The 25,065-nt window shown below is 46.0% G+C and overlaps 1 protein-coding gene across 2 annotated transcripts in view; it reads right to left on the reverse strand.

Annotated features, from left to right (window-relative positions):
* Positions 1 to 25,065, reverse strand: part of IL1RAP (interleukin 1 receptor accessory protein) — a 367,373-nt gene that overhangs the window by 33,788 nt on the left and 308,520 nt on the right. The window contains exons 6-10 of one of the 2 annotated variants that reach the window (XM_078665406.1): positions 21,215 to 21,286; positions 20,293 to 20,422; positions 13,878 to 14,026; positions 10,366 to 10,515; positions 4,575 to 4,718 (exon numbers count right to left, since the gene is read on the reverse strand). In XM_078665406.1, coding sequence (XP_078521532.1) covers positions 4,575 to 4,718; positions 10,366 to 10,515; positions 13,878 to 14,026; positions 20,293 to 20,422; positions 21,215 to 21,286 — 645 coding nt within the window. The remainder of the gene's footprint in view (positions 1 to 4,574; positions 4,719 to 10,365; positions 10,516 to 13,877; positions 14,027 to 20,292; positions 20,423 to 21,214; positions 21,287 to 25,065) is intronic. The other variant, XM_078665407.1, reaches the window with a different exon arrangement.

The raw sequence follows: 25,065 nt of genomic DNA on the forward strand, positions 1-25,065 counted from the left end.
ATGGACATAAGAAGGGCTCATGACAACCAGCAGGCGCCGGCTGTTCTTAATGAAGAGCAAAGTCTCATCTGTAAGAACTGAGAAAGAAAAAAACCAAGATATTAGCGACAAACGGTTGAGCTGTTGGCAAGAAACACTATCAGTCTAATTAACGAAGATGAAAAGGATTCACCCAGGAGGTTGCCTGGAAACTCTTCTCTCAAAAGTGCCTTTAAACATGATCAAAACTTATGAAAGATACAACCTCAAAGTGAGGACAAAAGGAAAGCATATACCAAGGCAAAGCTCCAACTCACAGGACCAAACACATACACACAAGGCTTTGTTCCACCCTAGGATCTCCCACAACATCACAAAAGTCAGGATCAAGCCCTACCAGGCAGCTAAAAATAAAATATCTAAAAAAAAAAAGAAATGCTGTGTTAGGGCTGAGGGGATACACCTGCTGACACAGGACAGCATTTGTGAGTTACAATGTTGTCACAAACAATGTTCCAGTGGGATGGTTCCCAAACATACAAGAACTTAACCCATTTGCTGCTTCGAACTTTCAGCACCAGTGCTGAACGTTCGAAGACACGGGTGCGGACGCGTCGGCCGTTGGACGTGCGCAGCACCAGGAAGGTAGCTCGCGCGAGGTCCAACGGCCGACAGCAGCAGCGAACGGGTTAAAACCTCTTGTTTTACACTTAAAAGAAGTTTTGGTTGAGAACAAAGTGGAGTGTGTAACTAGGGAAATTATGAGTGAATACAGTAGCAAAACAGAGTGAATAAAGTTGCAAATGATCACAGAAGTTTGAGGAGTGTAGAAGACCAACTTTGTTAAACTTCACCCAAGTAGGATGGAGCCCCTTTGACTTGGGACAAAGCATGGACTTTGGGCCATGACCACATGCATACCAGGAGTAGGAAAGCAGAATAGTGGGAACTTAATTATAGCAAAGATTACTCATGCTCTCAGCACTTGCAAACACATCACCAAGCAGCATAGGCACCAGCTGGTAAGGACAGAATAGATGCAAACCAGACAAGAGGTTAAAACTTATGGAAAAGATTATGAAATGTTCACTACTTAAAAAGTAAATCTACTTCATGAACCCAGTGCTGATTCTCGATTGTTTTAGGACTCATCGGAGGAGGAAAAAACACTGTCAGGATCATAGGATCCGGCAGTACCACGACAAACGCACCCTGTGAGGTTAAGAAAAGAACGTCACATTCCTGTAACCAACTACCATGCAAAGAATGTCATTACCAACACTTATCAAATGGTGAATTCACCGTATTTTGAAGATACAAGTAATTCATTTCAGATGAAGCACGCCTCCGCGCAGACCAAATTCCCTAATAGTTCGCCTTTTGTCGATATTTACAGACGGTTCAAGATACGCCTGCAGAGAAACGTAGACCAAAGTCTTGGTTCAAACAAATCTGAGGTTTATCCCTTTTTGCTGAATGCCGGCAGATCAACTTAGAGCACTCATATATTGTTTTCCACATTTAGAGGTTATCTTACCCACTCTCATGTTGTGATGTTCAAACACTTCCCAAACAGGTTATATATGGATGTATCAAAAAGTGTTGAGATGGAATGTTTTTTTTCCAGGTACCTCCTTTGCAGTTATCAGATTGAAATTCTGGCCCAACCAGAGACACAAGAAATGTTGTAGACGCCCAAATGACAATGAAGGGTCCGATAGAGGACCTGGGTTGATTGGTACCAAGGGTAGGATGGTGCAACCTGAGGATGAAGATTAAAGTGCAAACTACTGCATCTCATAAGATGAGACCTGAAGAACACCGCTACTCTGGTCAGAACGAAAGACTCGCCAGGTTAAGCCTGGAGCATTGGCCACATTTCACTCTGGTTGTACGTAGGACAGAGGTAGAGACATGCAGGGTGACCACAGATATTCAAAGGGTAGCTTTAAGCACAGTCGGACAGATCTTCAAACTACAAAGGACATGTTCATGGCTCTATGTTCCGCAGACACTGGATTTCTCGCTGCCATCAAAGATGTGAACCACCAATGCGGATTGGAAGGCCTCTGAGCTGGGTTAGGTCTGAGGCACAGTGAATTGGAAGGAAGGGCAAAACCCAGCTTCCTGGAGCCTGCATGTTCCTTAGCACAATCAATCTCCCAGGAGAACATACAGCAAACCTGGAGACCAAACTCACCTGAAGGCATCCTTCAGGGAATCGTTCCGAGGGAAGTATATGGCACAAAAGTGAGGTCACTTTCTGTTGTGAGGTGTGATCGAGCGATCCACATAGACGCCACAATCTGGCTGCTACTAGGAAAATTCCCCAATTGCTCTGCCACTGCCACAGGCGAATTGCCTCCCAACAATGGGTCTAAGACCCCACACCATATGTATTGGTTGGTGGTGTTTGCATCTGATATAATCTAAAAAGTGCTCTCTCGGAGGAGAGGTTTGGCGCCGCGGCCAGGGCGACTGACGCTGGACGCAGCGGATCATGGTTCGATCCCCGGCACCGGCGGAAGATTAGCCCAGCACCATGTGACTCTGGGCAATAGCTCGCTTAATCTTCCCGATGGCCCCCAGCGCCTAGAGACCCTTACGGGTGATTGTGCGCTTTACAAAAAAAATGTGGATGTGGAAAAATGTGTGGATAGAAGGGGGGAAATGCCTTTATGGCAAGGTGGACTTGTGCATGCAAATGTGCAGTCTCTGCTCTGGCACAGACCAGAGGCCTTGCACTATTATTTCACCCAGAAGGGTATCCGAGCCCAGCGAGGAGGTATCTGATCTTGGTGGAATAGTCTGTAGAGGGCTACACAGGCAACCCATCCAAGGGATGAAGGGTCCACCCAGCAGTGCAGATCAAGATAGATCTGCACTGGTACTGAGATTCTCGTTGAAGCCATCTTTTTCTGAAGCACTATTGTACGTGCGTATCCATGATCTGGAGCGTGGCACCGACAGCATGCAAAAGGCCATCAGGCCCATTAGATGTGCAACGTGCCAAACTAGGATCCATGTCTGAGCGTGGAACATCAGAATCATCGGTCAAATATTGGCGATCCTCGGAGAAGGAAATTCCTACATGCGGATCGTATCCAGTACTGCTTCGATGAAGGCCAATCTCTGCATAGGACTTGTAGGCACTGAATGTGAAGCCCAAATCTTGCGGCAGAGTCCTCACGCCCTGAAGGCATTCTCAGATGAGCACCAGTGACTTCACATTCACCAGTCCAAGTAAATAAATGCATGAACTCCTGACCATCGCAGTGAAACCACCACAACTATCAGCTCTTTTGCAAATAGGCATGCGACAGTCGTCAGTCCAAACGTGAGAACCATGCACTGATAGCGCAGCGATCCCACTATAAATCTCAGTTCACAGCTGTCAGTAGAGAGGATTGGCAGAGGACAGTAGATGTTTTTGGGGTCCAGGGAGATCAACCAACCCACAGGAGTAACACCTCTGTGGCAACTTTAATAAGTAATGTGAGGTGCCCCACCTGTAAAATTGAAATGTGTTGCATGGAGCATATACTGGTGGTCAGTGCAAAGGGGAGGACAAAAAGAGAAGATTGTTGTCTTTGCTTATTAGTTAGATGCCAGTGATTGACCACAAACTATATCAGACATGTCTAGGGCCTCTGAGTCAGCCCCAGCCAGTTCTTCCATCTCTGCAAATTTCTGTGGCCAGGGAAGGGGTTCTGTCAAAGGCAATTCATCAAAACAAGCTTTGGCCTTTTCCTTGGCCACTCGGCTAATGTCAGCCAACTTTGAGGCCTTTAAAGGTGGGGCAGGAATCTGCTCCAAGAACAGTGTGTTAGTGTCAAAGGTGGTGCTGAATGAACAGGTGATGACAGCTTAAATGCTTCATGGGCCAGAGGGTACAAGGGACATCCTGGATGAATCTAGACAAGTAAGCAGTAAGACCTTGATTTGTGCATGGCCGGCCAATTGTACAGGATGTGGAGTCATGTTCTGAATCCAACCATAATATGCACATGTCATGTTGACTCAACCAAGACATTTTCTGGCAGCATCTATTACATGGCTTAAACACTGAATTTGTTGGAGAGGACATTTGTCCTAGTCAATGTCAAAATTCTGAAGAATTTAATCGGTGAAGCACCAAGAGACCTCGGAGCTACATAAATAAGACATGGGTAACCAAAAATGGATACCAGTATGCTCCGGTGACGACCATTTGGGAGGTGGAGTCACGGTTGCAGCTCAATGGTGCCATCTAGTGATATGGATAACCTACTGCTAGGGAAAAGTTTCCAGGCCAGTCTGGTGCTTAGAGGGATATTCATAAGAAGTCAGTCAATCTTGGGAATGCCACATTCTGTTCAGTAATGTCTACCAGCAGAATTAAGTACGCTAGAAACACAGCCTTCAAGAACAGGCAAGATGAGGCATCTGAGCCAAGGATTCCCACACACCTCTCAAGAGAACTTAGTTTCAGTGGTCTGCACCTAAATTAGAGAGGGAGAGAGCAAGCAAAAGAGGGAAAGAGAGCAAGAGAGCAAGAGAGCGCGACAGACAGCGCGAGGTACACAAAAGGACTGGATACCACCATCTGTACTTACTTCCACCAGGTAGGCTGTCTCGGTCGAAGATGCAGAGCTTGTATCCAAATTCATTCTCCAGGACCCCCCTCAGCGTCAGCAAAACGAATTCTTCTTCCTCCGCGTTTCTTGCATACGACACGTAGACATCGTATTCTTTCCCATCTAGCAGTCAAAGCAAGAAACAGGTTAATCTGTGTTACAAGTCCAATGGTCATCTTTCCCATCTGTGTTTATTAGGGCTGGTGGGGTGGGTTGCCCTGACAGACACAGAGAACCAGGCTGGCAGACCCCTCATGTTTGTGCCTATCCAGGTCTGAAAGGTTTTGTGCAAGTGCACATAAAAGCCAGATCTGGTGAGCTGCAGAGAAGTGAGACCCCCACTGTGGCATAACTAAGCATAATAATGGGAAGTAAAAATAACTTCAAAAAGGTTTTCCTTCAATCATCAGTCACTTCCCTGCACAGGCACATCATAATAGATCTGTCAGGTGAGATTATATATTTATAATGTTTTATTTTATCTCCAGGCAGTTAGATTTGCTGATATTACCTGCTGCTCTCTCACTGATTCAATTTCACCTTGAAAGGGATTAAGCTCAGATGTGTTTTTCAATCAATTTTTCCTCTAATGCATCTTCAGTGCCCTTTATTCACACAAAGCTCTAACAGTTCTGCAGAACCACTGCTACATTACCGCCTCTTACTCCACTGTCGGATGGAACCCGTTATAGGGACAAAAGGCGGTCTAAGCCACATCCATACTCACTCAAGTCAACATTACACCTCATACAGGACTCAGTCCTGCATTACGATCAGTCTCCAGGCACCTGCGTCCGTGGTGGGCGACACCTTCAGGGTACCCCAGCTTGTGCTCCCCAAACAAGCACCTTTCATCCCAAGACAACACAAAGGTGACACCAAACCTTACTTCAACAAAAGGTAGCAAGGGGTCAAACACAACTAAGTTGACCTCCCACGACAGCCCCGAGGGACGCCCGGGGTACCGACGGACAGAGCGTTGCCCTGTTTTACCTGCGCTGCAGCCAGGTGAGGTGGGACTTTTCTCTCCTTACAAATTGTCAGGAGAAGGACGGTATCACTAGATCTCAGGTGATATCTGTTTATTTCTTTCCTTTTCCCACTATTTTGTTTGTTAAGCAGTAGTGTTATGGTCCTGAAGAAGCAGCTTGATACCATGTGGATCTCATTAGTCTGCAGAAACATGTCGACCTACCTTTTCCAACAGTGGTTATTTGTTTAGACCACTGCGCACTCCTTTTTTAGCTTTAGGATTGAAGTGAACCTAAATAAATAATTTTTTTACTTCCTTACCTAATTTTACAGTTCCTTTCACATTTTCATCTAGCACTTCACTTTGCACTTTGTTCAGCACTGCTTTTCAGTCACCATAATACATCTAGTGTTCCCCTCACACTGGACACCACAGGTAGGATTAGGCTTCCAACATCTGCCAGTCCACTGTGGGTCCCAGGATTTACCTCTGAGGGTGAAGGATCCCAGATGATGAAGGGAGGATCCGAGTGGTGACTGATGGGAATCTTCTCTTAAGAGATAGGAGACCCCCTGTGTGACTCGCATTACACACACTAGTAGTTCTGTTCCTTTCTCCGTTCAGTCACTATGTAGGGATTAAACTTAGTTTGTGTTTGACCCCTTGCTACCTTTTGTTGAAGTAACTGTTCCTAGGGATAGTAGTATTGTTGGGTCGTTAAACCATCCCTTAGACCCTCTTCCTCCTGGTTTATTGAATGACACCAAACCTTACATCTAAGCAAGCGTCAAAGGTCTCTACAGCGATAAATTCTGCGTTTTAGCCCAGTTCAGCTAAAATTTAAATCAATAGAGTTCCATGTAGGTGTAGTCTTAAAACATGTATTCAATCAACAGCTTCTACTTAATAATTGTCCAAGACCTTCTGAGTATAAGCATTATACATGATTTAGGAATCGTCCTGTAAATGCAATGCAAATTAGTTACAAAAAAACACTGGACCTTTCAAGACCAGCGGTCAACCATATTCTAAATCCACACAGCGCCTTGAGACCTTTCTGGTGAATCGTGCGCTTTATAAGAACTTTTGACTTTGACTTTGACACTACGTCTCGACATTCGTGATTATGTTGAGGCATGCTGCCTCCATGACGGACCCTGGCTTCACATCAGAAGGAGCTCCTTCCTCCTGCCCCTTCGTTGGCATAGCTCCGCCCACAGACCTCCATAATACGGTGGCAATACAACAGCACTTCCTGTTTGATTGTCTCTACGTCAGCAGATGAACGGATGTCTTTGCTCGTGGATGGGCAACATGAGGACGATCACAACAGGCACTGGTCCCAAAGTTATTTTTTGTGCCGCGTTTAGGCCCACAATATGAGATTTTTTTTAAATATAGCACATTTTCCCTAAACGAAACAGGAAAACACGACTGCATCTAAAAAGAGAAGTTTCTCTCTTTCGTTCGTTTAAGAGGAGTTAGTGTCTGGAGCAGCTACTTACACATGGGCACTTCTTAAGGATGCCACCGGACCATCATTGGCCCACCTGTGCCCAGGCTAGGCTGGGCTGGGCCACCCTCATAGCCATTTATTCTGTGCATTTGCTGGGACCCGCTTGGCTCCTGAAGGTCCACATATTATGGGTATGTTTGTTTGCGTGTTTGTATCGCGCTGGGATCGACTCCCGAAGGAGTATCTCTGTGCCTTTGGCAGCCATAATGCAAATAACGAGTACTGGCAGTGAATGCTAGCAGTTTTGGAATAGGAAAGTTTTTAATTGTTTCCTAAACGGGAGGTGGTCCTTACAAAGTCTCAAAGTTAGTGGGAGACTATTCCATAGGGTAGGGCCAGCAACTGAAAGGGCTCTGTCTCCTTGTCTTGCTTTTTTTGCTCTAGGAACACGCAGCAAGGCCTGTTCGCTAGATCTCAGAGAGCGCGTGGGTGTGTAAAGAGAGAATTTATTGGACAGATAAGCAGGGCCCTTCCCCTGTAAACATTTATGTATTATACAGCAGGTTTTGAACTTCACCCTCTGTTTGATGGATAACCAGTGCAGCATGGTCAGAAGGGGTTTAGAGGGGGTGCGAGGGGGCCGGTTTAGAACAAGGCGAGCAGCGGTGTTTTGTACCACCTGAAACCTGGAAATTACTGCTTCATTTGCTGACAGTAGTAGCCCATTGCAGTAATCCAGGCGACTCAATACTAGAGCCTGCACCAAGGTTTTTCTAGTAGAGTCTGGCAGCAAAGGAAATACTTTCCGTAGCATCCCAATGATATGGAAGCAGGAACCCACCACTTGGTTGCCATGTTGTTTTAGGGAGAGCTCCTGGTCTAATCGGACGCCGAGGTTTTTCACCACCTGCTTGGGGTCGGGGACTGGGCCCAGATCTCGAGGCCACCAGTCAGGGGTCCACAGAAGTTTAGCCTCACCGAACAACATCACTTCCCTCTTAGAAACATTACATTGCAGGAAGTTAGATGCCATCCAGTGACCCACTGCCTTCATCCCCTGAGCACAGGAGTTCCTAACCTCAGCCGTGAGGATATGAGGAAATCTGTGGCACTACCCCCAAATTCCAAAGACAGACCGGTAGTCGCCACCAAAACAAGGAGCCAGCCGTTCAGTGGACTACTGCCTACTCGATTTTTTTTATTGACCAAGGGGAAGGGGTCGTCCCTTTTATTTTGCGAATGGCTAACCACCGCCTTTGAGCTGTTGGTAAAATCCGCAATGTTTGTGACCGGTTTCAGTCGTAAAACATCGATACCTAGCATACCTGCAAAGAAGGAAACTTGCAAAGAAATCATTGCTCACTTGTAAGGCTCAGTTTGCAGCTTGTGTTGCAGCAGATCACATGCTGTGCTCACTTCTAGCATCTAGTGCTGGGCTCGGAACCTTACCAATTGTTTAACAAAGAAAAAGTTTCTTTTTTGACGTGACGTGTGGTACCTTCACTGACACCCATAACACCCGAGAGACCAACTTAGGTGGCAGGATTGTGCACAGCACCTCTCTTTGGGCCAGATGTAGGTAATTCATATTTACCGACTCTTAAATACCGAATTTTACCGATTCGGTATTTAAGAGTCGGTAAATATGAAGGGGGGAGATGTAGGTATTACAGATTCTGTAAATACCGAATCGTTAATGTTCGGTATTTACCGATTCTGTAATTACAGAATCTGTATTTCCTATTGATTCCTATGGGCTTTGAAGCCCATAGGAATCAATGGGAAATACAGATTCTGTAATTACAGAATCGGTAAATACCGATTTTAGCAAGGGTGCAGGGGGTGTCACTTTGACACCCTCTAGCACCCCAAAGACAGGCATGTGAGCCATGTGGCACACAGACATGCCCTAAGGGCATGTCTGTCTGTCACATGGCTAGGTGTGCATGCACACATGTGCATGCACACCTGGATTCGGTATTTTACCACACAATTGGATTGTGTGGTAAAATACCGAATTTGTAAGGCCTTTGGGACTCTGAAGAGTCCCACCTACATCTGAAAGTTTCCGAATCGGTAAAAATACCGATTCGGTATTTTACCGATTCGGTAAATTTACAGAATCGGTAAATTTACCGAATCGGTAAAATATGCTCCCTACATACCAAAAACCCATTTACCGGTCGGTAACGGCCGAAATCGGCCGGTACCGGTCGGTAAATGGCTCCTACATCTGGCCCTTTGTTTCTTAAGACACTTGCTGCAAACAAACAATTCTGACAGACAGGACCGTACCAGGAGTTCTATATATAGGGGCCGATTATGATCGCGGTTTTCCCGCATCCTCCGGGCCGGCGGAAGCCACCGCCGGCCCGGAGGATGCGGGAAAACCGCTGTGGAGCCTCCAAAGACCCACCGCCAAATTAGGATGGCTGGTGGGTCTTGAATTCCGTCCGCAGCTTTTCCGCCGCGGTCGCCTTTCGACCGCGGCGGAAAAGCACTAACATGGCTGGCGGTGTCTATCAGACACCGCCAGCCATATTAGGATGGAGGGAATCACATGCTTTTCCGCGGCGGCTTTTCCGCCGTGGAAAAGCATATGGACATTCACTTCGGGGGCCCGTTGCGGGCCCCTGGGTGAAGGGGGGGGGGGGTGCACATGGGGGGTACCTATGGTACACCCCTGCCTTTGCATGCACGAAGCGGCAGGCACCGCGCGGTGCCTGCCGCTTTGTGCACGCAAATGCACTGCTTTCATTTTTTACATTGCGGCGGGTGCTGCTTAAAGCCGCACCCGCCGCAATGTAAAAAATACAGGATGTGACCGCCAGGGTGGCGGTCACATCCTAATTGCAATGGAGGGACCGCCGCTGCCCATGCGGATGGTCCCTCTTACTCAGGGATGGCGGACGCGTCCGTCCGCCATCATAATAGGGCCCATAGTTTGGAAAAGTTGCACACATATCAAGTTCTCCCAGGAGTGCTTGCAGCAGGCTCACCCACTGTTTTCTTCATCCGAGAGTTGTAGGGTTAATTTCACGTTTGAAACAGTGGAATAAAAGTACCAAGCTGGAAACAGAAAAGCTACCCGCACCTCCCATTGGCTAAATTTATGGGTTGGATTGAAATGTCGTGTTTCTTCCGATGAGCAAGTCACTGATGGTCTGACAGAAAGTAAACTTAATGTCATGTGCTACAATAGGTAGATTAGCTGCCTATGAAATATAATGCAGTAAGAAGGCTCTTCTTAGAGCATAGACCAGAGAAATGTAGGGCTTGCAAGCACATTACTCGCTGACACATGGGCTAACAGTGCACATTGGTAGGTTCAAGCGACTTACCACCAACGGTTTCATCGGTTCCAAAGTGCGCCCGGTAGAAGAGAACCATCTCCAACCAGTAGACGTGGTAGACCACGATCAGAGCCACCACCAGGAAGAGGGTCACGCCAAGTCCACAGGCCAGCTCGGTGACGTACCTGGCGGGCTGCACTGCAGGCACAGAAGGACAACTTTTGTAAGTAAATGTATAGGAGATTGACACTATTGCAGCCATTTGTAACAAAGTAAAACATTAGTCTGCAGAACACCTGCTCACATAAAGGAACTGTGCTTTCCCACCCATTTGTATCACCACCCTTAGGTGCACTTCTCTTCTGTCCAGTTTCCAGGAAGGGCTAGGCAAGGCAGGACACAGTGAGTGGAGGTCTGCACAGCCAGGAAACCTCAAACAGAAGAAAAGGGGGAAGGCTGTGTCTAACCCAAAGACCCTGGATCCTGGAAGCATCTTACACCCTGGTGGTGGGCCAACGCTTAGATACTCTGCGCCTAACTTGTCTACCCCAACAAATAGTTCTGCTGGATAGTAGCTATTATCTCATGAAAGAAAACAGTGAGCTGTTCACACCATTCCTGGGAAGGGAGTTTATGGTTAGTACCTACTTCTGCAGAGGTGAAAGATTTAACAATTTAAAAAAATCCCCTGGAATTGTTCCTGCATTTAAAATTTTAGCCTCAAAACAGAGGTTTTGTTTGTTGATAATTTCATTTCTTTATGATATTTCCCTAGAGCTGCTTTGTACTCTACTTTTGCTATTGAGCAGTAGGTCGCCCTCCATTGTCTCTCTTTACGTTAACATTACAATCTAGCTGGATTCTTTTGAGAGAATGGTTGTACCAAGGGCAAGACGGTTTAGTCGGGCACTGCCGAGTCCTTTCTGGAGCTAGGGCTTGCATGGAGGGCTCAATCCAACTACCTATCAGACTAACATCCTCATCAACTTCCAGAGAGGGAGGGCTTTCCATCTGCCAACCTACTACAGAGAGCTTCAGATTGAAATTTATGAAAGGCTCTTTCGTGCCGTACGGGATAAATCGCCATTTTGTTGTAACCAAGAATTTTAAGTGTGATCTGTATTTTGTGCCTCTCTCACGCCTTAAAAACAATATGGAAATCGATGTCGTATATGTTTCTTTCTAAAATAGTACGCAAGTCGGACCATACTGTTGCGTACTAGTCTGTCAAGAGCAGCTAGCGTCCGAGCACCACAACCGCAGCTCACAACACAGTCAAAAGGGCGCAAACAGTGCAATTTGTTTGCCACACCCACAGTGGCAAGCACGAGCATGTCAACAGAAGTAGAAGACAAGATGCCTTTGCTAATTATTAAAGGAACTATTTTTAGGCCTTGAACCTGAATTTGAGGGTCAGGGTCACAGTACAGTGGCTGGCCCTCCAGGGTGACCACCTATCCAGGGCTGGTCACATTACAGAGAAGACAGTAACAGCTAATGGCCCAATTCAACCAGTTGTAAAGGTGCTTACAATATGGTGCCACAACGCCCCAGGCGCGAGACAAAAACACAAAAAGGCCAAAAGAGAAGCCTTTCAACTGAATAAGTACCAGGGACCAGAGTGACCCCTGCCTGTCAACTTCTCGAAAGGAAGTCGCTCTTCCAGCAACCACGCATGGTTAATGTCGGATCCATAATGCACCGGAGGTATGAGGTGCCCGCAAGACGAATTCTCTTCCGATCACTCTCAGTGGGCCCTCCCTCCTGTTTTTTTAATTGGAATAAAATCTGGCCAAGCCCTTCATCCTTCATTTTACAGCACAATTTCACAAATGTAATGGCTAAAAGCCAGACAGAGACTACACGCACAGAAGGAATAAGACATATTAAATTTTCTGAACCAGACACCGCTTTGGACGCACGGGGACACTTATCCCGCAGGCTTGATCACTTGTGGAGACTCATACACTGTGCTTTCTGGTGCTCGGTTTTCTTGGAAATTGGGACCCGGACACCGTTACTTGACATTAATAGAATCATTATTTATTTACGTGTTTTAATCTGATTGTTCACACAATAGTTACACCTCTATGAACCTCTGAGAAATGCCATTGACCTATTAAGCCCTGAAGAAGTCCTTATGAGGGCGAAACGCGTTAGCAGTCATGTCCATTGCATGCTGTATTTTAATTGATCTATGGATTACAAGAATAAAAGTAATTGTTTTCTACAATCAAAACGACCATTGCTTTTATCAATTGGGAAGACACCAACTGATTCCTGTGTGCTTGATTATGGACAATAATTTGCCTTCACTAACTATTTATTTGTTGTCTTCAGAGCAGGGACATTCATGTTTAATATGTTTTAGTGTTTTTTTTACCACTTTTCTTGGGATGTATGGAGGTTACATCCCAGGCTCATTGCACCTTGTTCTATCTAAAATTGTAGCCACATTACACGATAAACGACTGGTGCAGGATTCGTTGCCCTGATCCTCCTTTTTTGTGTTATATATTAAAAAATATTGCAGAGTGTGGAAATGGACTCTTAGGATTAATTCACCACAGCAGCAATTCCCGTTTATCCCTTATTTGCAAGTCGGTGTGACGCGTCCTCTGTGCCGCTGTGGGGACTTCAAGCGATGGAGGACATTTTGACCAATTTACCCTGGTTGCAGCTCTGTCCTCTTGGCTGTAGGTTGTCTTCCCTCTGTCACATGTGACCAGACCAGTGCTCGCCATCCCTTTAGCTTCTGCCCAGTTTCAAACACTTCCTAGCCACCATACAATGGGCTGCATGGTGCTGCAGGACTTGGTTTACCAACTGGAGGTGAGAAAGGTTGGATCATTGACGTCAGAGTCAAGGCTTTGACCTAATGAAGAAATAAACTTGGGCATCAATGATCCACCCTTTAGGAGTCGAAAGCCACGGAACGGACGACGTAGGAAGGGGCCGACCATCTTCAGCGCAGTCACGAGCTACAGAAGTAGCCATTCGGTTCTGGCTCGATTACAATTTACCGAGCCACGGTTTTGAAGGGTACCGTATTGGGATTAACCCTTCTGTCCATAATGCATCGGTCTTTGAACCTACAAGTGGAGGAGAAAAGATGGAACCACAACCTGCATAAAATGACATTATCCATACACTGCTCCCATCACTTTCTTGCATAGCTTGCGGTTGTCAGCTTACATTATAACCAAACCCGTATCAGCTTTTTTTCCACAAATAATTTAAATGCCGCTTTATAGGTCATTTTCATGTATTAAGAAGCATTGTTATTTGTCTCAATAGGTCACAATTTTTCTTCGGTTCCTAATTTTTCACTTGGGACACTGAGCATTGTTGATATTTCACCTTTGATACATACAATACTATTTTGTGAAGACAGGATCTGGTTTCTGAAGTAGGCTTTTCCTGCAACATCCTAACTCCAGTGATTGAACGCTATGATGCTTTGTTCTTATTAATCATTCATACATTGTCCGCAAGAGCCGAAGTTTCCTTTGATATAAATCACCTTTATTTCCCAGCAGTTCCTGGTGTCCTTTCCTTACCTTTTAATTTCACTGGAATTTGCCAGGAGACCTGTCCCAATTCATTCCTTGCAAAGCAGGTGTAGTTGCGCTTCAAGTCCTCCGCGGTGACGTCTTTGACGGACAGCATGCTTAGGATGGTCTTGACTCCCAGGTCCTCCTCGTCAACACTGAGGGCAAGAAAAAGGAGAAGGTTAGGGAGACAAACTATGTGTACCTGCACAGAGATGCTTCAAACTGCTAATTTCTTTCTTTCTACTATACCTATCCCCCAAAACAAACCTTTCTAAACTCTTCCCTCCGACTCCTCCCCTCCAAAACTCCTTTTTACTCATCCAAAAAGCCTCCTCTAAGACCTAAAACCAAAAAAAACAAAAAAAATCCTTCACTCTTTTATCCCTCCACTATCCTTTTCAATCAAAATTAACAGACTAACATGTTCACTTCTCAAATTCCATATTCAACTATACTAATTCACCACTAATCCTTTATGGGTCCCGGAGTGGCGTGCTTCAACACACCCCATCAGGGGTAACAAGTGCCATATGAATGCAAACATTTCTTCCCCTTTTATCCTTCCGCTATCTTTATCACTCCAAATAACTGACTAATATCCACCACTGAGATTACTTTCATATTTCACCACAATAATTCACCCCTAATCCTTTATGAGCTTCTGGACCAAGCGCTATATAAATACAAACCTTTTTTTCCTCTTCTTTCCTTCTGCTATCATTCCAACTCCAAATAACTGACTAACCTATCCACCACTTAAAATGTACTTGCATGTTTCACTATACTAATTCAACACTAATCCTCTATGGGTTCCGGAGTAGCGTGATATTTGCCGAAAAAGCGCTTCGACGCCTCGTCAGGGGTAGTAAGCGCTATATAAATGCAGTTACAATACAATACAATACAATTTACCAGTGAGGCTTCAAGACTGCCCCTTGCACAGGGGTGCTTGAAAACTGCACAGGAGAATGGTCCCAGACTCCCAGGCAATATCTGAGCGGCAAACCAGGCCGCTCAGACCAATCACAATGCTGCTGTCATGCTAACAATACTTTTACCAGCATGACAGCAGAGTCGTCATTGGCTTAGGGGAGTCTGAGATCCTGTGTGCTGCCGCGAGTCGACAGGAACAGAAAAGGGTGGAGGAGAGGTGCGAGCGCAAGTTAAGGGATCATTCCCCTCCTGCCTCACCACTTTTGTTCCATAGCAGCCGCCACTGAATCCCCCAGGCCCATCTGGCACCCAGTGGGTGCATGGGGATCTTTGCACGGGGCCTTGTGCAATCGACATCTTAGTACCGGAGGTGGAAAGAGCCCTGAGTGCTATGAAGAAACATAAGGCGCCAGGCCCAGACCTGTGCCAAATTATATTTACCGTGAGGAGCATCATCAGTGGGCCTGTGTTCTCACCAAAGTGTTCAACTCAGCGATTGCTGGCAACGCCGTTCCTTCCTCCTGACGTTCAGCCACTGTAGTACCAATCTACAAGGAGGGTGATCATGACCGTCACTCTTCTTACTGCATGATCATCTTTCTAGATGGGCAGGAAAAGGTCCTACAGGGCTGTGTAGATGCCCACAACATTATGACAGAAGTGCAAGCTGGCTTTCTTTCAAGAAAAATGAACCTTCGATCAGGCGCTTCGACTATACATGATCTCGTACAAATTTACAGTTGTTCGAAAGTCTTCACTGTACTTAATATTTGTAGACCTGAAAGCAGCTTTTGTCCTAGATGACAGAGAGAAGCTGTTGAGATCCCTGGTAGATATAGGAGATGACACTTACTCTGATAATGGCTTTAAAGGCTCTACACTCTAGCAACACAGCCAGAGTTGGGTACGGTCTGGGTGTGAGTGTACAGAACCCTTTACGGTACAAAAGGGTGTCCGGCAAGGCTGTGTACTGGTGCCCCAACTTTTCATCCTCTTTTTAAATGATGTAGCAGACTACTTGGCGGAGAAACATCTAGACGTCCACACTATAGCTGGAAGGAGGGTTCCGATACGATTATTCGCAGATGATGCTGTATTGATGGCGCAAACAGAAAACGACACCCACAGGCTACTGGAGCTCTTTGAGGAATACTGTGTCAAGAAATCACTGACCATTAATGGCAGAAAAACGAAGAGTATGGTATTGAGGCCGTCCTGAAGCTTCAAGTGGAAGCCTACGATCGATGGCGTGCTCTTGGAAACCGTTAAGCAGTTCGATTACTTTGGGATCCGGTTTTCCGAGAACTTGCACTGGGGTAGTCCCATTCAAAAGGCAACCCCAATTCTGAGACAAATGGCCAGGCAGTTTTGATGTTCAGTTATAAGGCTGGTGTCGGAATCATTGGTGTGATCTTACAAATATATAAAGGGTGATGACGGCAGCACTTTACGGGGCGGAACTCTGGTGGTACGCGGATGTACGACCATTGCAAGTAGCCAAAAACAACTTAAGAGCCTTGCTGAGGCTGGGGCCAGGCACTCCCTTACTGACACTGTATGCGGAGCTCAGCTTTACCCCAATATCAGGAACAGCAGCCCAAAGGCCAGTCCTTTCCTGGGTCAGGCTGATAAGAAACTCAAAGGCAGCAATAAATGTAAGCGCTCTGGAAGAAGCTGCCGCTAGTGGTGTTTGTGGGGGAGCACATGGTCGTCTCATATACAGAATGTTTTAAGCGAACTGCAGATGGAGTCGTTGTGGTTCGATCCCAGCTGCGTAAGGCAGGATAATGCAGCACCGATAAATACGGATATCCCAAATGCATGCAGATGAGGAAGCGCCTCACGATGAGCCCAGGATTTACCATACGTAATTATTTTAACAACACTGGTAATTTTGCACTGGGTATCTGGACTCGATATACCCTGAACTTAACCCCTTCCATGCTGGGCCGAATCCGCCGCTGTGCAGTAAACAAAAGAACAGGGCGGGGCCGCGACGAACCCCAGCCGTAATCAGCACATGAGCACCGTGGAGCGTGACGGCTGGGGTTCGTCATCAGCATGGAAGGGGTTAAGCGAACACTGTATGTTAAATTCAGGTTGGGTCTCTGCCAACCAGGAACTATTCAATTAGAACCCACAGATTCGCTGTTGGATCTGATCAATGTAATTGACTCTTTGGCGGGATAGACAACTTAATTAATTTCATTCTGTTCTGCGGCAGCGAAGGCTCTGTCCCCTTTTAAAAATTTACAGGGAGAAATGTGTTAAATCGGCACTGGCGCTTTGTATTAGGCCGGATGATATGTACGTCTTCGACTTCGTGGCGTCGTTTTTATGGGCTCCTTGAGAGAGCTGGCCACCACCTACTGCTACTGATGCCATCATTCAGTACTCGTAAGTGTCGCCATATAATCAATGTCCTGTACACTGTCAGATGGCATTATGGATAAGAGGGCGTTGTGATATGAAATAGAGTTTAATCACAGCAAGAGGCACCGCCTGGGGAACATAGCGTGTCCGCTCTACTCCATGCCGCGACAATGCGGGAAACCATGGCGGACCGTCTCAACGAGAGACACGAGGAGGATCAGCCAAGATGCACATTTCTGAAGGGTCCTGCTTGGAGTTTGAGGAGAAATGGTCATCACCTTAGACCTGTGAAGTACATTCCACTGGCCGTGTAAGTATCTTCTAGAATGCGCATCGTCTTGGGCAAACCTTGCACCAGAGCCCATCTATCCTGGACATACAACCCCTTAGACAAATACATACACACCTCCGCGACACCTTCAAAGGCCAGGAAGGACCATCCCGTTGAAGCCCAGCTCTGGAAGATCTCACACTCCAACCTCAACCAACCCACCCCAACTCTCCCCACGCAGAACACTCCAAACTCAAGGTGATTCTTGACACTGTGTAACGTGTTGTAAATTCAGCCCTTATATACTCAATTGCCCGGGTCCAGGATGGCATTGCTAACCCCTACAACGAGGAAGGACGATCCTGGAAAAACTGCGTACTTGCCAGAGGAGGCCACAAGACAGGAGAATGCTCTGAGCAACCAAGGAAGCAGCTTCTTTTTCATTGCCTTCTCCCTAGACTTGGATATCCTGGATTCAGAGTGGTAATGGGATCTCGTCAAGGAGACTTCAACAGAGCGTACCCAGTGTGGTTATCGAGAATCATAAAGTTCAGTACCCTTTGCTCTCCAAAGGTAATACCTGACCGCCTGATAGCATCAGGAAGAGGGGGAAGCCACAGACCACACCTCAGGTAAATGTCCGGTGGTAAGGTACCACAACCCATTGGAGACCCCCCATGTGCAAGAACCAAAGTGTGCCGTCAGAAATCCAACAGTTCAAGACTGAGTACCAGCTCGGAACAAGCTTTTTCCAAAAGGTGTTACCGTATCTCCCAGCTTGGTCAAGCCTATATCTGCTCGCACTGCACCCTGAAGAATGGCAAACGCTCAGTACCTTGCACAAGGCCTGGCGCTGGAGGAATCCTGGAAGAGAAGGGGCCCGTTGAGAAAGGCTCACCTCACACAGGGATCAGAGTTCTAATTTCCTTATTGTTCCTACCTGTCCCATACCAATGAAGTAAACTCATGAGAAAGCTGTGGAATCTGGAGTGACAGCGAAAGGATGTGCATTGTAGGTCAACAAAGTACATCCCCAACCCCACTCGCCCCCTACCACCACCACCACCAGTCAAAGGGAGAGGAAACTAATGAATAAAGAGGCAGATTTAGGCAAAAGAGTAACATCATGCACAACTATCCACTCCCACAGCCAAGATACTAGAGATGGGACCTCAAGGAGATACAGATCTACGTTCAGCATATTGGCCAAAATGATCGCCCAAGATCATAAGAACCACTGACAAACTACCTTCACACTTTGCCGGGCTAGGACGAGATTCTCTTAGGTACAACTCGCAGGCTCCTATGAGCTTGGGGTGAAGCTCTTTCCTGGCTATTTCTATTTTGTGAAGTCCAAGTACCTCTCAGACCACTTTCCACAAACGCCGCCATATTGTCTTTAACATACAAAGTGCCAAAACTACGCTTCTAGAACTTAGGGTTCTAGAATCTCAATCTGCAACCTCAACGATATATTGTCATCAGAATCAAACTGAACATTTTGTGTCATCTGATTTTACTTTTGCTCTTTTCTTCTTTGCATCAGCGGCAAAGTTTCTGTGGCAATCTGAAAATGATTGCTGGAATTGTTTGTGTTCGGAATAGACGTGCCTTCTCTTGTGGCATCATTCAACATTTCATATCACTTCCACACTTGAGGCATATTTGATTTGTTCATACGCCTCCACCCTATGTCCCATATGCCTCCACCTCAAATGCCTCAAATGCCTCCTTCATAAGTCTTCCTAAAGTTAACCTATGTAGGTCTGCTTTTTTTTTTTTTACAATGCAGTCGTCCAGAATACCCCCTGCTGTCCACCCTTCCATCTGCCGCCGTTCCACCCAGATTCCACTTGCCCTGGTACCATCACAATTCATTACTGTGCTTGTCCTCCTGCAGAGTGCGGTCTTCTCCTTTTCACACAATCTTTGTGGCTTCCACTTGCCTTGTCTTAGCTTCCTTCCTTACCTGGCCCAAACCTCTCCCAACTTAAAGCCTCTTAGCCAGGTTCCCTTTCTTCTGTTTTCCGGTCTTGTTTTCAAATGCATTAATTGTTGACTTCGTTGTGTCCTTTTTAATAACAATCAATCGTACAACCCCTCGCTTTCGGGGAGTGAGACTCTACTGGGCACTGCTTCCCCGGATATCAAATTTCCACTCTCAATAAGGGAACATTTTGCAATCCCTCCCCTGCTCAGTCTCATCACCCATTATATGGAAAGAGCTCTTGAAACAAGTATAATTGAAGCACATGAAGTAACTGCAAGGGGGAAGGCTGTACTGACTCAAGACTGCTTTATTCACTCTTGGCTTCAGTCACTGTTTGCACAACTACAAGGAGGAAAGAGAGGGAAATAAAGACCAGTAGAATTACCACCACCCAAGTATTGGTAACAAACTAAGGTAAATGCTATTTCATCATGGAGTACAGGCGATAACCTGAACCTCCTGATGAAGACCACCATGAATCTACAGGGCTAATAAATATGGGCCGAAACAAATTATCATTGAAAGACGTAGAAGGTTTTCTAACATACCGAATACACCATCCAATCTTGTTCCTAACCTTGTCTGAGTGGGTCAGAATAAAAACTAACCCCCACTTAATGCAATTTTAACGTATGAAACTTACACAAGCACAAGGCAGATTTATCTACTCAAAGGTAGAAGGATAGGACAAGCCCAGTTATCAACATGTTTGCTGGTGTAGAGCGGCTACCATGATGAACTATGTCATGGAAGAGGTCTGCATCGTTGTGAGGAACATACACACCAGTGTTTCAAATCAAGTGCTCTCTCCCACACGGTTGAACCGCGGAGACCTTGGTTCAGAGGCTACTTACCTGCTCGTGGTATTAATCCGGGCATCGACCAGTTCCCCTACGTTCCGCCCATCAATGGTCCACCAGACATACGTGCCAGAGTCCTTCACAAAGGGGAAACGGACCTGGCAAGGAAGGGTGGCCACATCCCCTAGCAATCAAAGAGAGAAATGTGCATTAAAATCAGTATCGCCTTCAAAACCAGGTATCTAAGAAGTCCAAACAAAACAGGCCCAGTTCTGACACGCAACCTTTTACCAACCCATGTTATCATGTAAACAGGTACAGGTAGGTTACTATGGTATAGTTTACACAGTACCCAGGATAGGCCTTGCTGAATTGACAACTTTATCTCAGGGTTCATGGAGTTTGATGAACCTCAAAGTGCCCCCTAACAAATTTTATTTGCACAGATTAAAACAGACATTGCTATATACACCCACTCACATCACTACAACCATAAAAACATTCCACCGTGTGAAAATATAAACTCAAAGATACAAACTTGAAAGTAAAAGCTTGAAAAAATAAAGACCATAGACAATATCTTAAGGACCCTGGCAGCTCAACATATGTGGAAAATAAAGTTTACAGCAGGAAAATCCCAAATGTAGACAATTGAATGTGCGGCATTGTAAATCACTTCTCTAAGACGAGCCCTGCTCTGTTTGGGGTCATCCCCTACTCCAGTTAGACATGTTAGAGGGATTTAGTTTTGCAGCTACATGTCAACTCTTCCTGCAGTGTATATTTTAAAATTCTGCATAATAAATAGCCATGGATTAGAACAGGGGCCAGGGAACAATAGGACTGGATGGTTAAGGCTCTTAAAAGGAGAAACACTGCCACGCCTCCAAATCGCCCCACCCACCTGGCCCTGCAAACTCCATGTCCACCCAGTTCTTGCGAACCTTACTTCCCATCATGCAACGGTCTGGCTTACCTGCTTCGAACGAGTAGCCGACCTTGTCAGGGGACTGGATGATGGTTGGTGGCCTCGCGTTGGCTGGTGAACCTACCAAGGTGAACGGGACACAGTAAACAAGGCGTCGCAACAAAGCTCGAAGGGCACCCTAACAACGGTACAGGAATTACCACATTGACTCTCTGCAGCTTCAAAGCACAGGGTGAAAGAATGAATGAATTATTGACCTTATTGGGCACTCTACTTACCAATCCCTCATAATCAGCGAGTGACCCTATGAACCGAAGGCCTAGACCGCAGTCACCCTGGAAGAGATTGGCCCTGGGTTTCTTGGAAGCTTGGTCACTGCAGTAACATACATGCTTTTACCTCCCAGGCTGTTGGCCTGCATCATATTCAGGTCTGTTCATTGCCTAGGCAGCCATCACCGAGGCGATGCAGAGCTTTGTAGAAACCCAGGGGTCCCCAAGTCATTAACATCAAGGATGGACAAGTCACCCTGCACTTTCATGGAAAGGCTGATGAGTACAAGAAAAGCACTAAAATACTTTAAGACAGAAATAATAAAAAAGAAAAACACTGGGTATCCCCAGTGAGGTGGGACATGGAAAGCCCCAAGGCGGTCCAGTGCTTCAAAACCTTTTACACATATATATGTAAGAAGAACCATATGGCAAACACCACAGGCACAAACTATGGCCCATATACATAGAAAAATATACCATTATGTGTTAGTAGTTGCCAACAACTCGAACACACTGCAGAACACTTTAGGCATTGATAAAGTCATACAATAATTCAGCAAGTATTCAGGCTATGAAACCGAGTAAAACAAATAAAAGAAAAATGAACTCATGCGCTGTCATTGCACAAAAGCAGTCTCTAAAACAAGAACCTTGGAGAGGTCACATGAAACATTTATATAAAAGAAAATAGAAACCAACATAGTCATAAATCCTAAAGTAGTTATTTAACACAATTCTATAAGTCATAGAAGTTTAGGCACAATAAGTAACCCTGGGCGGGGTTCGTGGAGTTGCACTACGCGGAGCTACGCAAAGTGCAAAAAAACCCTCTGTCGCACTACGCGGAGCTCCGCAAGCAGCGGAGTTCCATAGAAAAATGATGTTCGCGGTGATTGCACAGTGCGGATGCTTGTCCGCACTGTGCAATCTTTGCGAACGGCACCTTGCACAGTGCAAGCGATCCCTTCTTTCTCTTTTCTGCCGCTCGAGTAGATTTTTACTGGAGCAGCAGCTTTCTCAACCCGAACAAGCAGTTTGTCATCGCGAGTGGTCGCGAGAATACGCGACCACTCACAATTCGTCAGCATAAGCGACCACTCGCAATGAGAAACCTGACCACACCGCGTTGAGAAATCTCACAGGGATGGTTATTTTTCACGCTTGTGCTCGCCAACTCGATGTTGACAATCGCGAACGAGGAAAAATCTTGCTGGGAGGTTGATTTTCCTCACTCGCGCTCGCCAAACTTGCCATTGGTGAACGCGAGCGAGAAAAGAAACTCCGCTCCGCTAAGCGGAGTTTTTGGTAACTCCGCGGAGTGCGGGAAGCTCCACAAACTCCATGAGCGGAGCAGAGTTCACCGCCCAGGCTTAACAATAAGTGATACATAAGATCGTATTTTCATCCAAATCACATTTTGTTTTTATACATACAAACATTACAAAAAAGGTCTTTCCTAAATTGAATCTCATCTGATTTATTTCAGAGATATCTTAAGGATTTGGGGACCCAGGGCAAGACGCATTTTGGGGGCCTTTGGGAAAGTGGAATATGATTTGGTGAGGGAGTTAGTCCTTACCATGAAATATCATCACAATACCCCAAAGATGGAACATGTGTTACGCATTTCAGAGTGCCAACGTGGATGATAAGTAATTGAGAAGACTCAATACAAATCCGACACCAGTTTATAAAAATAAAGTGTATTTCTATCTTATTTTAGACACCAATATGAACAGAATAGCATACATAAAACCGGAGTTATAGACTTTAGAAGCAATAGTAAATCAGTGCAAAATATTGCATAGAACACATAACATTGTGGTCAAAGGGAAAAACCACTAGTGAAAATCAGCCAGTTTGAGGTCGAGTCACATGGAACCCTTGCAGGGTTAAGGTTGTGCGGATCCTAGGGCCAGGCCACGACAGTCAGTACAATTTTACCTAGCCAGGGGTCTCTCCGAGTGCAAAGCTGCTCGGGCTATCGCTGGTGCTGAATGGGAGCTGCGGTTGGTGCTGATTTTACCGCTTACACAATGCTGCAAAAACAAAATGCAAACACAAACAGGAGACACAGTTTCTGGTGACAGGTGCTTGTTGCATAGTGTTCCCTCTTGAGGCAGTGTCGAGTCAGTTGCTGGACTGGCAAAAAACAAGCAGCGGTTGTTACCACAATGGTGGGGAGCAACCAGTGTTGTTAAAATACCCCTCACACACCAACAGGCCCCTTGGTGTCATGCTTCATCATCGGGGTCTTCGCAAACCTCTACGGAATGCGGCGTGCTACGACTTCACGACTACGCAGGAGCACTTTATGAGTGAACTATGTGTTTGGTGTGTGTGAGGGTACCAAAATGTGAGTGGTGAGGTGAAAGTGAGGGATTAAAAAATACCTGGCACGTGAGTGCTGAAATTTTTTTTATTGAGTCTCCGGCTGGTATTGTTAAAAAGAGTGCTAGAGTGGTTGTGGTTTACTAATTAGGGTAACCCAACCAAGTTAGTGCGTCGACATGTTTCGGAGTTATGGAACTCCTTCTTCAGGACGGGAATATGCACTACTTATCCCCACCTTACTCACATGTGTGTAGATTTTAAAAGTGTGCTCTACAAAAATAGATATGGTGAATAATGTACCTATCTATGTTGGATGTACGGTCCGTTGCGCCCAGTTGGCGGTTCAGGATACCTGTAAACAGAAAAGTCATGTAAAACACGATGACACAGATTGTTGTGTCCATACTGTGCAAACACACAGAAGGGTAATAAGGAACAAAAGTGAAGGTCCAGGAACCCTAAAAATTATTAAGGTTCCTGGACCTTAATGGATGAAGCATGACACCAAGGGGCCTGTTGGTGTGTGAGGGGTATTTTAACAACACTGGTTGCTCCCCACCATTGTGGTAACAACCGCCGTCCACCTAGTGGATTCCTTTTTGTTTATGATAGTTGCTAGGGGAGACAGAATCCACTATTCCCTCTCCATCCCTCTTTTGTTCAAGATTATTAAAAAACAAGCAGCGGCATCAGTGAGCTCAGCAAAAAGGTATGGGCACTTCACAATGGTCAGGGGAGCCTGAAACGTCAGAAAAGGCAGGACTACAACTCCCACAATGCACTGGTCCATCTGGATTTCATCCATCCGTCGGCTGTCCTGCTGGCCAGAGATTCTTAAGATCCTGGATGGGGTTTTACCTGCTGTGTGCAGGGGAACAGTGCCACTAGTCCAGGGGAGTCTGAGGGCAACATGGGCTTCCACCGGGGTCCCCAAATCAGGGGATGTGAAGTTTGAGACAAGGTCGCGTTCGGTCCCACAGTTCCAAAAATTTGGCCACAGGGACAGTGTATCTCTCCTTAGCTTTGGCTGGTGGGCAAATTCCTGCAATCATGGACATGGGTTCCTTTATGGTCCTTCTTCGAGGCAGGTCGATCAGATATGAGGTACTAGTGTCAGGGGGGGGGTCTCTTAAATCCTAGATTTAGGGGCGTGAAGACTAGACACCAATGGGCATCTAAATCCTTCAGCTAATCTGCCCCGGAGGTGAATGCATCCAGTGGGGTGGGTCAACTTTTCTACTCAGAACCCTCTATTCTACCACACGTAAACATGGCAGAAAACTAAGTGTA

The sequence above is a fragment of the Lissotriton helveticus genome, chromosome 11 (genome assembly GCF_964261635.1).
Source record: "Lissotriton helveticus chromosome 11, aLisHel1.1, whole genome shotgun sequence".
Classification (NCBI taxonomy): domain Eukaryota; kingdom Metazoa; phylum Chordata; class Amphibia; order Caudata; family Salamandridae; genus Lissotriton; species Lissotriton helveticus.